The 13,504-nt window shown below is 41.8% G+C and overlaps 1 protein-coding gene across 1 annotated transcript in view; it reads right to left on the bottom strand.

Moving 5' to 3' along the window:
- CUBN (cubilin) overlaps nucleotides 1-13,504 on the bottom strand; it is a 124,735-nt gene that overhangs the window by 110,672 nt on the left and 559 nt on the right. Inside the window, exons 3-13 of the mRNA XM_015853475.2 lie at nucleotides 13,171-13,263; nucleotides 11,912-11,950; nucleotides 11,066-11,167; nucleotides 10,037-10,140; nucleotides 7,374-7,500; nucleotides 5,911-6,079; nucleotides 4,702-4,833; nucleotides 3,640-3,735; nucleotides 2,996-3,117; nucleotides 1,469-1,655; nucleotides 374-492 (exon numbers count right to left, since the gene is read on the bottom strand). Coding sequence (XP_015708961.1) covers nucleotides 374-492; nucleotides 1,469-1,655; nucleotides 2,996-3,117; nucleotides 3,640-3,735; nucleotides 4,702-4,833; nucleotides 5,911-6,079; nucleotides 7,374-7,500; nucleotides 10,037-10,140; nucleotides 11,066-11,167; nucleotides 11,912-11,950; nucleotides 13,171-13,263 — 1,290 coding nt within the window. The remainder of the gene's footprint in view (nucleotides 1-373; nucleotides 493-1,468; nucleotides 1,656-2,995; nucleotides 3,118-3,639; nucleotides 3,736-4,701; nucleotides 4,834-5,910; nucleotides 6,080-7,373; nucleotides 7,501-10,036; nucleotides 10,141-11,065; nucleotides 11,168-11,911; nucleotides 11,951-13,170; nucleotides 13,264-13,504) is intronic.

Here is a 13,504-nt window from a genome sequence, read left to right as displayed (position 1 = left end):
GAACTAACTGAAGCCTATCAGAGCAGGCATTTTCAAGTAGCTACAGATGGAGCCCAGTCTAAAGCAGTGGATGACAGGCACCTTTCCTATGTGGTGGCAGATGATGCCAGTATCACAAACTTACCAGAAATCTCTAATCATTTTATGTTTCCTTTAGTTGATTGTTTTAAATATGTGATTATTGTGAGAAAGAATAAATTGTGATCCTCAGCTTTACAATAAAAACCTTGAAATTGTAGCCCACACTAAGGAGCCAAAAGGTTTATAAGAACATAAAAACTTGTGAATATGGGACATAGAGATGGCCACATCTGCTCTGATGAGCTGAGGCTCCTGCCAAGTGAGGGTTTCTTTAACTTGAACTCTATTTTACCTTGTTGGGAGCAGTTTGAATAACCCAGGCACAGCTGAGCCCAGTTTCATAGCGCTGGCTGCTTGGGTTGTTAGGGTAACTGAAAGTCCCTCTGGAGCCTGAAAGATACTCTCCACAAGCTGCAGAAACAGAAAACTAAATGGATTAACTCATGCTATCACAGTACAGACTCAAAGCTAAACTTTCTAACACGTTTGGCTTCCTAAACACTTAAAACAAAGATGAAAGATATTTTATAAAAGATTCTTCGGAATTTCTGCTAAAGTGAGTTGTCAAAGACAAAAAAAAAAAAAAAAACATAAAGAGAAATTTCTTCCTGAAAGAAAGCTAGTTCCTGGAAAACAGATTTGAAGTTCCCATTTAAAACATCTCAATTTCTCAAACAGATCCAAAATTATCATATAATAGAATGTATTACTTATAACTTTCCCCTTGATTAAGAACTCAAAGAAATGGTGCATTGCAATTTGTCACTGGGTACGAAGTGATTGCTAAAAAACAAAAATAAACCCCTAAGTATATTCTTAATAAGAACAAAAACACCTGCTTAGAAACATAAGGAAAACAGAAAGAGCTTGAAATAACTCTAAAGTAGCATAGATTTCACAGTGGCTGAGTGAAAAGTTCACACTCCACATTCTGTGAAAAGTTAATCTGCTTTCTTCACATCAACTTGCAATAAATATGAGCCATCTGACAGATAGATGCCACAGGGAACTCACTCGAATGTTGTCCTGACTCTGTTCAATTAAAGTTACTGGCAAAAAAAAAACCAAAAAAAACCCAAAAACAAGCAGAATAACAGATATTGAGAAGAAACTGCACAGGCAGGAACTTGCAGTCACAGTATAAAGCTCCATGTCCATATTTTCATGAATATTATTGCACTTCCAATGGATTAACATAAAACAGCTGTAAAGAAAAGTTAACTCCAAGAGACTTTGGATCAGGACCTGTAGTCCACCAAAACAAGGTTGTCATTATTTTTCCCCCTCTTATAATTTTATTCTTAAAAACAAAGCAATCACGTAGAGCAAGCATTAACAAGCTGAAGCCTAGCACACATTTCAAATGAGGAAGAGGTCCCTGACATACCTTGCTGGGCAGTCTGGCATTGTGGTCCTGTCCAGGTGCTGGTGCACTCACAGGTGTAACCATTGACCCCATCAGTGCAGCTTCCACCATTCTGGCATGGGTTGCTAATGCATTCATCAATGTTCTCTGTACAATTAGTGCCTGTCCAGCCTGCGTTACACAGGCAGAAATATCCAGAAGTCATCGCCTACAGATATAAACAAATGCAATAAATCTAATGAGCATGGATCACCTAAAAAGAATCAATGTAGTCAGTAGAAGGACTGATACTTACACTTACTTTACATGGAGATACCAGAACAAAGAAATGATACAGAATGTTAGTTCATGGTTAGTGGTGAAAACCAACATAAAGCCACAGTTCAATCCAATACCTCACTGTTTTGTTCTTCCCCCCCCACCCCCCCAACACCCTCTTCTACCCAGTTGCTTATTTGCAGATCTCTCTCTTTAGAAAGTCAAAGTCTGAATTCATTCAGTCATTCAGAGAACTGGCTTAGAAATGATCACATTAGGAACAAGTCAGTCATGTTATCTAAAACGTACAAACCAGGCTGTGACAATGGTTTATAAACCATTTCTCTCAAGCCTGTTCTCTTGGAAGTCTGCACTGCACTTACATTGGCTGTTACTTAATTTTAACCCCAAGGGTTGTTAAATAGGAACACATTCGCTGGTTTCTCCATATCATTCCTGTCTCTTTTCTATTCATTTTTCCCCCTCAACCATTATTACTCATACACAAGTTTTTCCACAAATCTAATACTTTAATTTCTTATTTCTTTTTCATCATATTTCTTGCTCTTGTCAACATACTTTCTACAGGTAAAGCAGAGCACAGTTTATCAAGGCACACACTAACTGCCATCTTTGATGCCTCACAATATTTTATAATGGATGGAGAGGGGTAGGGAGATCATCTGCTTTAGAACAGGAAATGAGAAAAGGGAAATGCAATCACAGAATCACACAGTAATATCATATCACACAATAATACCATATGGCCTGTTTCCACCCATTTAATGACTCTGCTCCCAGAATCATTAAAAGGAAGAACCAACACGGACAAACAAGATCAGACTCCACCAGAACAACAAATTTACTATTTGGAACATTTCTACAAAATCATCACCATAAATATCTTCTGCAATAGGAGAATCAAAATTCCCAGATCCATAGCAGAGACTTCCCTGAGCAATGAGGTCTTCATTCAGAAAACCAAACATCTTTACAAGATCCATGTGAACAAACTAAATGCTCACTGTGCATTGTAACAAACTCACACCACCAATCAGTAAAGGACAGAAACACTCGACTCTCCCCAACCAGCACCAGCATTCCCAACAACATTCAGGGGTATCAACTTTCCTTCCTCTCAATTTCCTTCCTTCAGTGTACCTGCTGATCTCTCCACAGATTTTGCCTCATTACCTGAAGCATGTCTGTGCTCAGATTCCAATCTCAATCTCCTTGTTGTTAGCAATGGTAATTTCATAATGTTGTCACAGTGAAGAGTCCAGCACTTACCAAGCACTGACCATTAGCACAAGGGTTTTGCAGCTGACAGATATCAGCAAGAGGAGAGCACCCATTTGGCCCATATCCACTTCCAGTGTACCCAGGTGTACATGAACAAAATGGTATTAGTCCTTGGGACATAAAGGGAAAAAAATATATAATTCAGTCCTTGTTACAATGACACTATCAACCACAACAGTAAAGGTCCCCAACATTTCAAAGCCAAGCCTTCATATATCATGAATTATTAGATCTGATTTGATCTCATTTTGATTCTTCTCTAATTTCGGTACCTGCCCTGGTCTGTATCCAGTTTTGTCAGGGAATGTTTCCTGGTGTTAGCACCTAAGAATCCAAAATTAATTCTATAGGAAGTGCTGGAAGCAGTCAGATAATACTTATGGGAAGGAGAAAAATAGTAAAGGCAGCTGAAAGAAGAAAAAGGTGAGAACCTTAATATTTTAATGACTAAATCTGCTCTTTGATGAGGAGTGTTTGTAGGAAGGCTTGCTGGTTCTACACAGCATGGCTGTTCACTCTCTTGAGGAGGGCAAAACTGACTGTGGAGAACAGTTTGCAGTGTAAATATGTTGCTACAAAGTGGATTCCTTGAGACACTGGTAATACTTACTGTCCTTAAGCAAGCATCATACCTGGAGTAGAGGTACAATTTGCCAATGGATGGCACCCTCCATTATTTATCGAGCAGCTATCAACCTGGGTACATGTTTGTCCATCTCCCTCATAACCTGTACAGAGGAAAATCTTAGTTTGCAACAAGCTATGTTCTCCATGCATCAACAGCAAAACAAGCATCTGACGATAAGAGACACTAATTTACATTGTGAAAAATCACAGTCCAAGCAGTTAAAGAGAGAAGGCTGAGACAGCAGCTAGAATAAAGCCTAACATGCATATTACTTTCCCATGTTATTAGGATGGATTCTGAACTTAAATAAATCCTGAGGCACAACTGCATAGCTGTGGTCCACTGTACCATATCAAGACTAGCCTGAGGCCATATTTGCAGCATGGCAATAGCTCTTCAGTGCCCACTAACAGAGAGCCTTCACTATCTGCAGTCCACTGCTGTTTAGATAGCTGATTGGAAGGCAAATTCGAAACAGTTTTTCCTACTAGTATTTACCTTATTGATTGCATGCATCTCATAAATGCATTTTAAGCCATAAGCCACAACATTTATCAACACTGAGTCACCACTTATACTGGTTGACCTGCACTGCAGTGGAAACACTGCCTTCTTAGACAGCATTCAGAGCATGAAGAACAATTATCTAGGCTTACAACAAACAATACCGCTGATTTATGGCACACAACTCTTTCAATTACTGTAAACAGTGAAATTACTATCATAATTATGCAGTGCCTATCTCCCCTTATTTTTTTTATTTTTTTTTTTATTTCTTACCACCCCAAAGGAAGAACCTTGTAAAAAATCAAGGCTTTAACACCATCTACCTAGTACAAGAGAAACATTTCAGATGGTGCATCAACAGACACCTACTCAACACAACATTAATAAATAGCTGAAGCAGCCTGAAGATTCATGGACTCTGTATTCAGTATTACAGCATTGTTCTGTGTACCTGGCCTACAGCTTTTCCAGTATATAATAAAATAGGATCAAACATGTTGATAAAACAACAGAAAGATTTCAAATTGTGAAGATTCAACAAAATCATCCAGTATTTTACCTGGTGGACAGACTCCACAGCGGAAGGATCCTATTGTGTTGATACATTGAACCATTGGTGCTGTTGAACAGCCTCCATTATCACTTCCACATTCATCAATATCTTGGCAACTGTAGCCATTTCCTTGCCAACCTAAAAAGAAACAGAGGAAATAAAAAGTACGATTTTTGCACCTCCCTTCACTAACACAAGAGAAGAACTATTCCTCACATGAATAACAATAATTAAGGCTGGCCTTCAAAATAGGTTACAAATACAACAGAGTGGAGGTACATTTGCAAGTACACTTTAATGATGCTGTTAATATTCCAAAATCAAACTGTTTATTTAATCTCTAAAGAGGTAACAATTCTGATCCAGTGCACACACATAAAATTTTCAGCAAAGCTCCATTATTACTCTGGTTAAATACTTCACTCTCACTACATCCCTCCCATACGTACAACATACCAGACTTGGGAAAACAGACAGGAAGTATTATGACTTGATGGAATAATTAGGTTTTCATTGCCTTATGGTAGCAGACATATTAACACAAAGCTAGTCCTGCACATGGTGGGTAGGATTCACCTTACCTATCCCATCCTAGTCATTCTGAGCTGTAATACATTAGAAAGCACCGCAATGACAACAGAGAAGCAAAGTCCTAGACTACAGTAAGGGAAGACTTGCTCAAATACAAGAACCACAAGGTCAAAAATACAGGAAAAAATCTGCTTACCTTCAAAAGGCCTCAGATACACAGGAATCTCCAGCAAGATAGTCTTGTCTCCTCTGCCAACTCTTAAATGAGGTCTGGAAAGGGGTGGGTCCTGGCTGCACCCCTTCAATCACTCAGGGGCACTGCATGCACCTGAGCTCCCCAGCCTTGGACCTGCTTTCCTACCAGGTGCTCAATCACTGGTTCAAGCTGAGACTCAGCATTTACACTACATAAACTCCCATTAAAATCAGTGAAAAGAAACAGGTACTTTAAGAATGTAATTTGTCAGCCTTATTTAGACTTCCATTTAAGGATAAGTCATGTTTTAAAATCCACTTTCCATGTTATGCAGATAAGACATAACTTCTACACATTTATTCTGCAGGATACAGATCAAAGATCTATCTACATGAAATTGCTCCTATGTGGATCTTCAGTCTGCTGATGACAGCAGTCCTACCTGCTGCCAACCCTTCTCAGCAAGAGAGCAAGGAAAGACACCATACCTGTGGGGCAAGGATCACACGAGTAGGAGCCGAGCGTGTTGTGGCACTGCACAAATGGATTCTGTGAACATGGAGGGTTAGGGAGGCTGCATTCATCTATATCAGCAGTGCAGGCGGGGCTGCCAGGAGGGGACATCCAGCCAGTGTCACAGATACAGCGGTACTTGGGCTGCCACAGCAAACACATAGTGCATATTTCAGAAGTGTAAACTGAGAAAAGGGTAAGAGTTGATTTTATAAATCATCTTTTAAACCACAGCAAGAAAGCTTTCAGAGCGCTGAAATGCTCTGAATGTAACTGTTTAAGTAGTGGAAGGAGCAGCAGGCTCATTCATTATGTTCATCAGAGAAGCCTGTAATTTACCTCAAGTCTTCCAGAGAAAATGAACAGCAATTATGAACTGTACATAAACATAACTAAAACTCATCAACTTGCTTTGTAGGTAGGGTAAAGAGATCAGTGTAAGCAACCTGAGATCAGCTTGGCTGTCTTCTTTTAAGCAAGATTTTCAGTAACCTGTAATGTGCAGAGCTGACATTAAACTGCAAATATATATTTTTTATAATGACAACAATTTTCTCTCTTCCAGTCTTTACTAAAGGCCAGATTTCAACATTTACCTAGCTTCAGTCCAATTAAACCTAATGGGAGCTTTATTGTTGACTGACGTAGGAGCAGACACCGCTAAGCCAACACTGAATCCTTTTGAAAAGATTTCTCCACAAAAATGGGCAGAAAGCAACTAATGGGGTGTGAAGACTTTTACAAATTGAGAAAAAATTATGTTAGCACAAAGAATACTTCGTGTGTCTGGAACAGTGCAAGGGTGTGTAAGAGTGCTAAGGAACCCAAGTCTGCCAGAGCAGTTCTGGAGGGCTACTCTAAGTGGAAAAAGCCAAAGCTGGCATATTCCATCCATCCCTTTGGAAGGAACGCCTTGTACCCAGATTTTCTCCCCAAACAATTGTCTGTCTTGTTGCAGAAGGCCATTCAAGTATATGCTTATGTTCACCCAGTGCAGACACTTGGACTGCTCAGACTTAGAGACAGAGTCAAATGGATGGTGTTGAGCTCCAAGCACAGGCAGCAGCCACCAAACTACCTGTCAATGTTCCATTGGTATTACTTTTCCCAAGGAAAATAAGAACCGTGTTTGTACTTGTGAAAAATTTCAGTAATAAAACATTCTAGCAACTTCATATTGCACTCCCCAAATACTGAACAACAAGGATATTATGTTTTGAATGACACTTTGGCTACCCAAAAACACTTTGACAAGTATCTTTTGCAAGACACAAGGCATTTTCAGTTCTTTCTGTTGTCCTTGGGACATCAGAGAGATTAGGTTATTTTGTACAGTGCCATTCCTTGCTTTCTTCCAGCAGCAGTGTATTTTACATAGGTTTGTGACACTCAGCACCATTTGTTTGTGCTGTATAATGAAATGTATATTGCTCCTTACCTTGTTGGGGGTGTCTCGTTCTGCATCAACACAGGTGCCATGCCCACAGAGCATCTGAGATCCACCCTGGCAATCATCAAACTTTGAGGCACAGTGGGGTCCATAGGTTTCTGGAGTACAGGAGCAGCTAAAGGTGAAAGCAGGCAGAAAAATCTATATATTGTATATATATAGCACATAAAGACCACATATTGCTATAGTAAGGCAATATGTAAGTCTGCACTCTCTGTGTGATGTTCCTCACAAAATCCCGGTGTATTTTGCAGTCCCACTAATAACTATGAACACCAGCAAAGCTGTCCAGTAGGGGCTCAGGAGTCATGTAGGACTTGCACATATCCATGGCTGACCACAGCATCTTGTCACAAACACAAAACCAGGAAAAGAGATATCCAACATAAGGCTGCAGCAGAACATGAGCCTGGAAGTTCACATTTCAGCTAGAGCACCTAAAATTTGCATCTCACTTATGCCCTTCATATGTTGCCAGCTGCCTAAAGCTCTACCTCTAGCAATACACAGACATGTTTTGGCATTGAGCTTGGTGCTTGCAGTGCTCAAAGTCCCTGCCCAAGGAGCATCCCTACTTACCTTCCCTGGCTGTCATTCCTTGCACTCCCACCAAAGCAGGGCTGTGCCAACACAGCTGACACCACAGCTTTTTCTTTTTCACACTGAAGGTCCCACCTTGGTCACAGCATTGCACAGACACAGTGAAACTGAAACCAGGAGTTTTTAAGGTAACTGTCCCCTTTTCTTCAGCCCTTATGGACCAAATGTGAGAATCCAAAATACCATGGAATGGGGCAACAACCTACAGAAGGCCTCCAATCAGCTAGCTAACATCTGAGACACTTATTTGGATGCAAGTGGTGTGCTGAGGTGCCTGCTCCTCACACATGCCCTTACACACCGTTGCTCACTTGCTTTTAAGCTGGCCAATGAAAACCACTCTGCACAAGCATTTACCCACGGAATCACAATCAGGGTACTCCAGTGAAGCTGATCTGAACCTTGGAGTGACTTATGCTGTGCTATCCTTGTCAAGGTGTCATGTGCTGAGCTGAAAAGGCAGAGTGATAAGCCAATTGCAGGTGACTAAACTCTGCACTCAGGACAAGTGACCCTGATGAACTTCGCTTTAAAAATACCACAATATCTTCATGCTTGTCTGCAGTCTGCTGTACTGCAGCCTGCATTGTGTGGCTACACGCTGTGAGTGCAGCAGATCAGCTTGGGCATGCAGTGAGGCAGCAGGCAGGGAACCAGAGCAGCACTGTGTGTTCAAAGTGCAGAGCCTCACAGTCAGCTCCAAAGGACACGGCAGGCAATCAGAGGCTCTGAAGGAGGAGGAATAAGGCACTGTCTCCTGCTTGGTCTGGCAAAGGTTAATCCATTCCCAGTTTGAAGATATTCAGCTTTGAGAAGCAGGTCAGGCCTCAAGGAGCTCTGGCCAAACAGCAGAGCAGAGCTGTGTGGCACTGTGCTGGTCCTGTCCCTGCGCTAACAGCACACCCTGACTTACAGAGCGGTCCTCATTTGTGTGAAGTAACAGTGCAGTTTGTAGGAATGGCATTGGAAAACAAACTTACAGGAATTATGACTGTATGAATACACTGAAAACACCGGACAGAAGGGCAAAGGGTTTGTCTATCAAACCTTAGTGTAATCACACACCTGTACACTGCTAAGCGCAGCAAGGAGCAATAAGTAAAGGCAGGATGCTTTGTGTTGTTTCCTTGATAAGCATCTCCGTAGAGGATGGCTGCAAGGAAGCTACAAAGACCTTTAAAATCAAAGCAGAGCAGACATGCAGCCCCACGTGGTTTGTAGCATCTCAGTAGGCTCTGTGCCACCGTGAAGCGTGAGGAGCTGTGTGAGCACTTCCCCTTTATGAGGTTACTTCAAGAGCTGACAAAGCCAGGCTTATAAGTCTGTCTTATACCAAGCAAATTTCTGTTTGTGCTAAAGCTTTCGTGCAGAAGCTGGAGACTCACTGCTTTGCAAAAGGCTGTGGCTTGCTATCCAGCCACTGCACAGAGAGTACTTTGTACTGCATCTGAAAGTTGTTTATCACATTATTTGCCAGTATGGAAAACAAGATGCAGGGCATTCAGGCCAGCTCGTCCTGCAAAAAGGAGCATATTTCCCAAGGAGCTGAACAAGGTCAGCCTCTGGCTGGGCACAGCTGGAGGAAGGTGAGCTGTAGGGAGCTGATGTCTGCAGGGCCCAAGCACCCTCCTGGCCTGCCTGCTGCAGGCAGCACCTCTCTTCTCTTTGTCTGATGGGATCTTTGCCTATACAGGAGCTTTCCAGCAACTCATAGCTTTATGGGGCAGAGCTCTGCTCCTGCCCACCTCTGCCATTCCCTCACTTCTCTCTGTCTCATGGGCAGGTGATAAAGGAGGGGTGATAATCTTCATCCCCAGTGTGGCTGTGTGACACTTGCTGCCCTTTTTGTGTCAAAACAAGTAATAGAAACACATCCGTGCTGCACTTGGCTATACAGTATTAGGGATTTTGTGGTCTCTGGGACCGAAATGGATTATAGTGCACCGAAAATACATAGACATATTTCTCAAACTTGTGACTTGTGCTGCAGATGGGACAGATGTTACAAACATAGCAGTGTTTTGTATGGGATTTTAGTTTTGAAAAATTACCTGTAGCTGCCTGGTGTGTTCACACAAGTGGCTCCATTCTGGCAGCCCAGTGCGGTTCCAGCATAAATCTGGCATTCATTAACGTCCTCTGAGCAACGGAGGCCCTAAGGTGAAATGGAACACCAGTTTATTTTCCAAGTAACAGAGAAATGAAGCAAACCATGGAGCCAAGGTTTAATATAGTTTCCAAACATACACAAACCACAGGCTGCTATCAACACAGCTTCCCTTATGAAGCATAATAACAGAACTCTATTGTTCAGTTGAGTTCTGCAATCCTGGCTATCAGTCAGAAGAGGGATGAAATATTTCAGATGTCTGCAGACAGCATATGGACATTTTAGTACTGCCACCTCCCACTGCTTCTCAACTTACTAGCAAAAGACTGAGAAAACTGTATTTCAGGCTGTTTTTATCGGGAGATTCTGTTCATCAGGACTGAAAGCACATAAGTTTTGACCCCAGTCTCACTGGGACATATTTAAGGCAGAGTGCCTTTGAGAAAAAATGGAACCATCCCATCTCCAAATGCATGTAGCAGCACCATAAAAGCCTTTGCCAACAAGGTATTTGGATTTTGAAAACTCGGGATGTGATTGATTACTGACATCCCAACTTGTTTTACCTCTCTGGGCTTCAATAAACACCATTCTCTTCCCCCATTCACTCCATATGCTTGTGTCTGAGGTATGCAGTTCAGTCATCCTGCTCAGCAAGAAATGCAGGTGTTGGACCACCAAGCACCACTGACTTCATGGGACATCACCTGTGTGTAACAGAACAGGGTCTTGCCCCATGGCTTGGACTTCCATCCTTTTGGAGCAGATGTCATTATTGTTGAAAATCGAATGTATTGCACTTAAAGCAGATGATGTCCATGATATGGTTATTTTGCTACTCAGTCTATATCATCCTATCCCTAACAATCATAACCCTGTCATGACTGCACTAAGCCAAGTATACCCTTGCAGTTAAAATACACGTCACACACTCAAGCTGAAAACACACTCCAGGAGGCTGAAGACTCACCCTCCAGTTGCTGGGACAGAGGCAAAAGAAGCCATCCAGTGAGTTCACGCAGGTCCCCGAGTTCTCACAGGGGTTGCTGCTGCAGGCTCTCCTCTGCAGAGCCTGAAACCCAGGAGCAGAGCAGGGAATTATCTTCCTTCTTATTTAGGGATCCTCCAGCATTTCTTTCCAAGACGAACCCTTTATTTTTATCTTTTCATTGTGTTGCCCCTATCTTTTTCTTTCAGCAAGATTAATGTGCCAGGCCTTGGAGCTGTTTTGAGCAGATCTGTACAAAACTATGACTAAAATATGACTTAGCATGACAGATCTGACACAGCGCAGTGCAAACCATGGGATGAGAAAAGCTCTGCAAGATGTTAGTACTATCAGAAACTGTTCCTCAATGACAGGCTGTTAGTGAGGCTAGGAGGGATATCTTCTTCATCTCACGTGTGACTCATTCAACAACTGCTTTCCAGGCAGCAGTAGCCATGGCTGCCACATGCTCATGGGGAAGCAGCTGATGGTTAAAAATCAGCTATTTCCCATGCAGTACAAAAACTTAGTTCTCTCTCTTTGTCTTCACAGATCAGTGAAGGATGAGTGTGTTTTCCCTTGGTATCTAGTTGTTATTTTTCAGTCTACAACTGTTTTTCCTTTAAGGAATGCAGGCTCCTACACAGTTTATGTTTTGTAAGAAGGCATTTCACCTCCTTTACAAGCCTTGGCTTTTTTTAACCTCCTGTTACCAGAAAAGCTTTTTCTGGGTGATATGTGAAAGTAATCATTTAACTTAATAAAGCTTACTTTGTTTACTTGGATAGAGCTCTTCTCTGATTTTCAGTTTATTTTTCATGTACTCACCTGCTCTAAGCTTTGAAGTTTCATGTCAAGATCTGTGACCTGCAAGAGAAATGTAAATTAACTGCACTTGGCATGAGGGTCACCGCAGAGGGACGTGCTGATCTCCCAGTGCTGGCACACTGGGTGCCGGCAGCATGGCTGAGTGTTTTCTTTGGAGACAAGAGAGGAGCTGCTCTGCAAAACCAGGTGACAATCAGGTTCAAATCAGGCCTCATTCACTGAGATTTAAGGGGTTTATGCTGTTCTAAAGCAGACCACTTTTCATTTCATTTGCCCACAAAGACTTTGTCCTGTGAAGATGCATTAAGCTGCTTATTTTGCTTAACATGGACCTGAGAGAGCTGGGGCTACACAGCCTGGAGAAGAGAAGGCTTTGGGAAGAGCTGAGAGTGGCCTTTCAGTATCGGCAGGGGGCTTTAAGGGAGAAGGGGACTCTGATCCAGCTGTAGGTATCCCTGTTGATTGCAGGGGATTTGGAGCAGATGACCTCCAAGTGTCCCTTCCAACTCAAAAGATTCTATTTCTATAAACTTTCAGAATGTAAATACACCAACAGGACAGTTCAGGTGCTCACAAGAGCATGACAGACTAAGGTCTGAGGTGGTGGGCACGCTGAAACCCAAGGAAAAGTTCAGCATGTCTCAGTTGGTTAAAGCCACAAACAGCAAGCATAAAAGGAATTAGGGGATATGATGGATACGCATTAGAACAATTTCCCTTGAGGGCAGTCTCATTGGCTGAAAAATATTTTCCTATAAGGAAATTATGGCAGCACTCTAACAAAAGATATTTAAGCCAAGACAGATAAAGGATTCCCATTTTCTACTGGAAAAAAAAATAAATCTTTACTAGCTGGGAAAACTACCCCAAGTGTCTTTTGTTTCCACTGCAAACCTCTATAGCACATTTGCATCCAAGCAATGGCATGTCTATGTAAGACATATAGGAATATATATAGTCTACAGGCTGGATTTAATAAGATTTGATTTCCATAAATGTCAGAGTACTACTCTACAGTGAATGAAAGAATAATCCTGGTAACTGAAAATTATGAGAATTATGGGGATGTTTCCAGTCTCCAGATGCTGAATCAGTACCTCCGATGTCAAACATAGACTCTAAGCTGATGTTAAATATGGACTCTGCCCCAGTTCCCTGAATTGAAGCCCAGAAATACTGAAATGAATCAGTAGTCACCTTATTCTGAAGAACAGAAAACCCAGATTGCTGCTGGGATACAACGCAGAGGCGCAGCTCACCTTGGAAGCCAGAAGAGAGACTTGGTGGGACACGTTCTGAGAGACTCCATTGGCTTTCTTAAGTTCTTGAATCTCTGCTTTATTTTCTCTCATCTAAATTATTAAAAAGAGTTGTGATGTGAAGTGAGTTTTGCCTCCTCAGAAGCTTGAAAACAAGCCTTGCTTCTCTACAAACTTAGGAAAGTTGTGTACTTTCTTCACCTTACTCATAAAGTCCTCCTGAATACAGAGAGCTCTGCTCCATGCACAGTTTAATCTTTTAATTACTTTATGTAATGAATTTATTACCTTACAAGCCTGCAATAGCTCAAATATTGCAGTGCTAACAGAGATA

This window comes from Coturnix japonica, chromosome 2 (genome assembly GCF_001577835.2).
Source record: "Coturnix japonica isolate 7356 chromosome 2, Coturnix japonica 2.1, whole genome shotgun sequence".
Taxonomy (NCBI): domain Eukaryota; kingdom Metazoa; phylum Chordata; class Aves; order Galliformes; family Phasianidae; genus Coturnix; species Coturnix japonica.
Note: the sequence above shows the minus strand (reverse complement) of the source record. Positions and strands in the feature narration are given on the sequence as shown.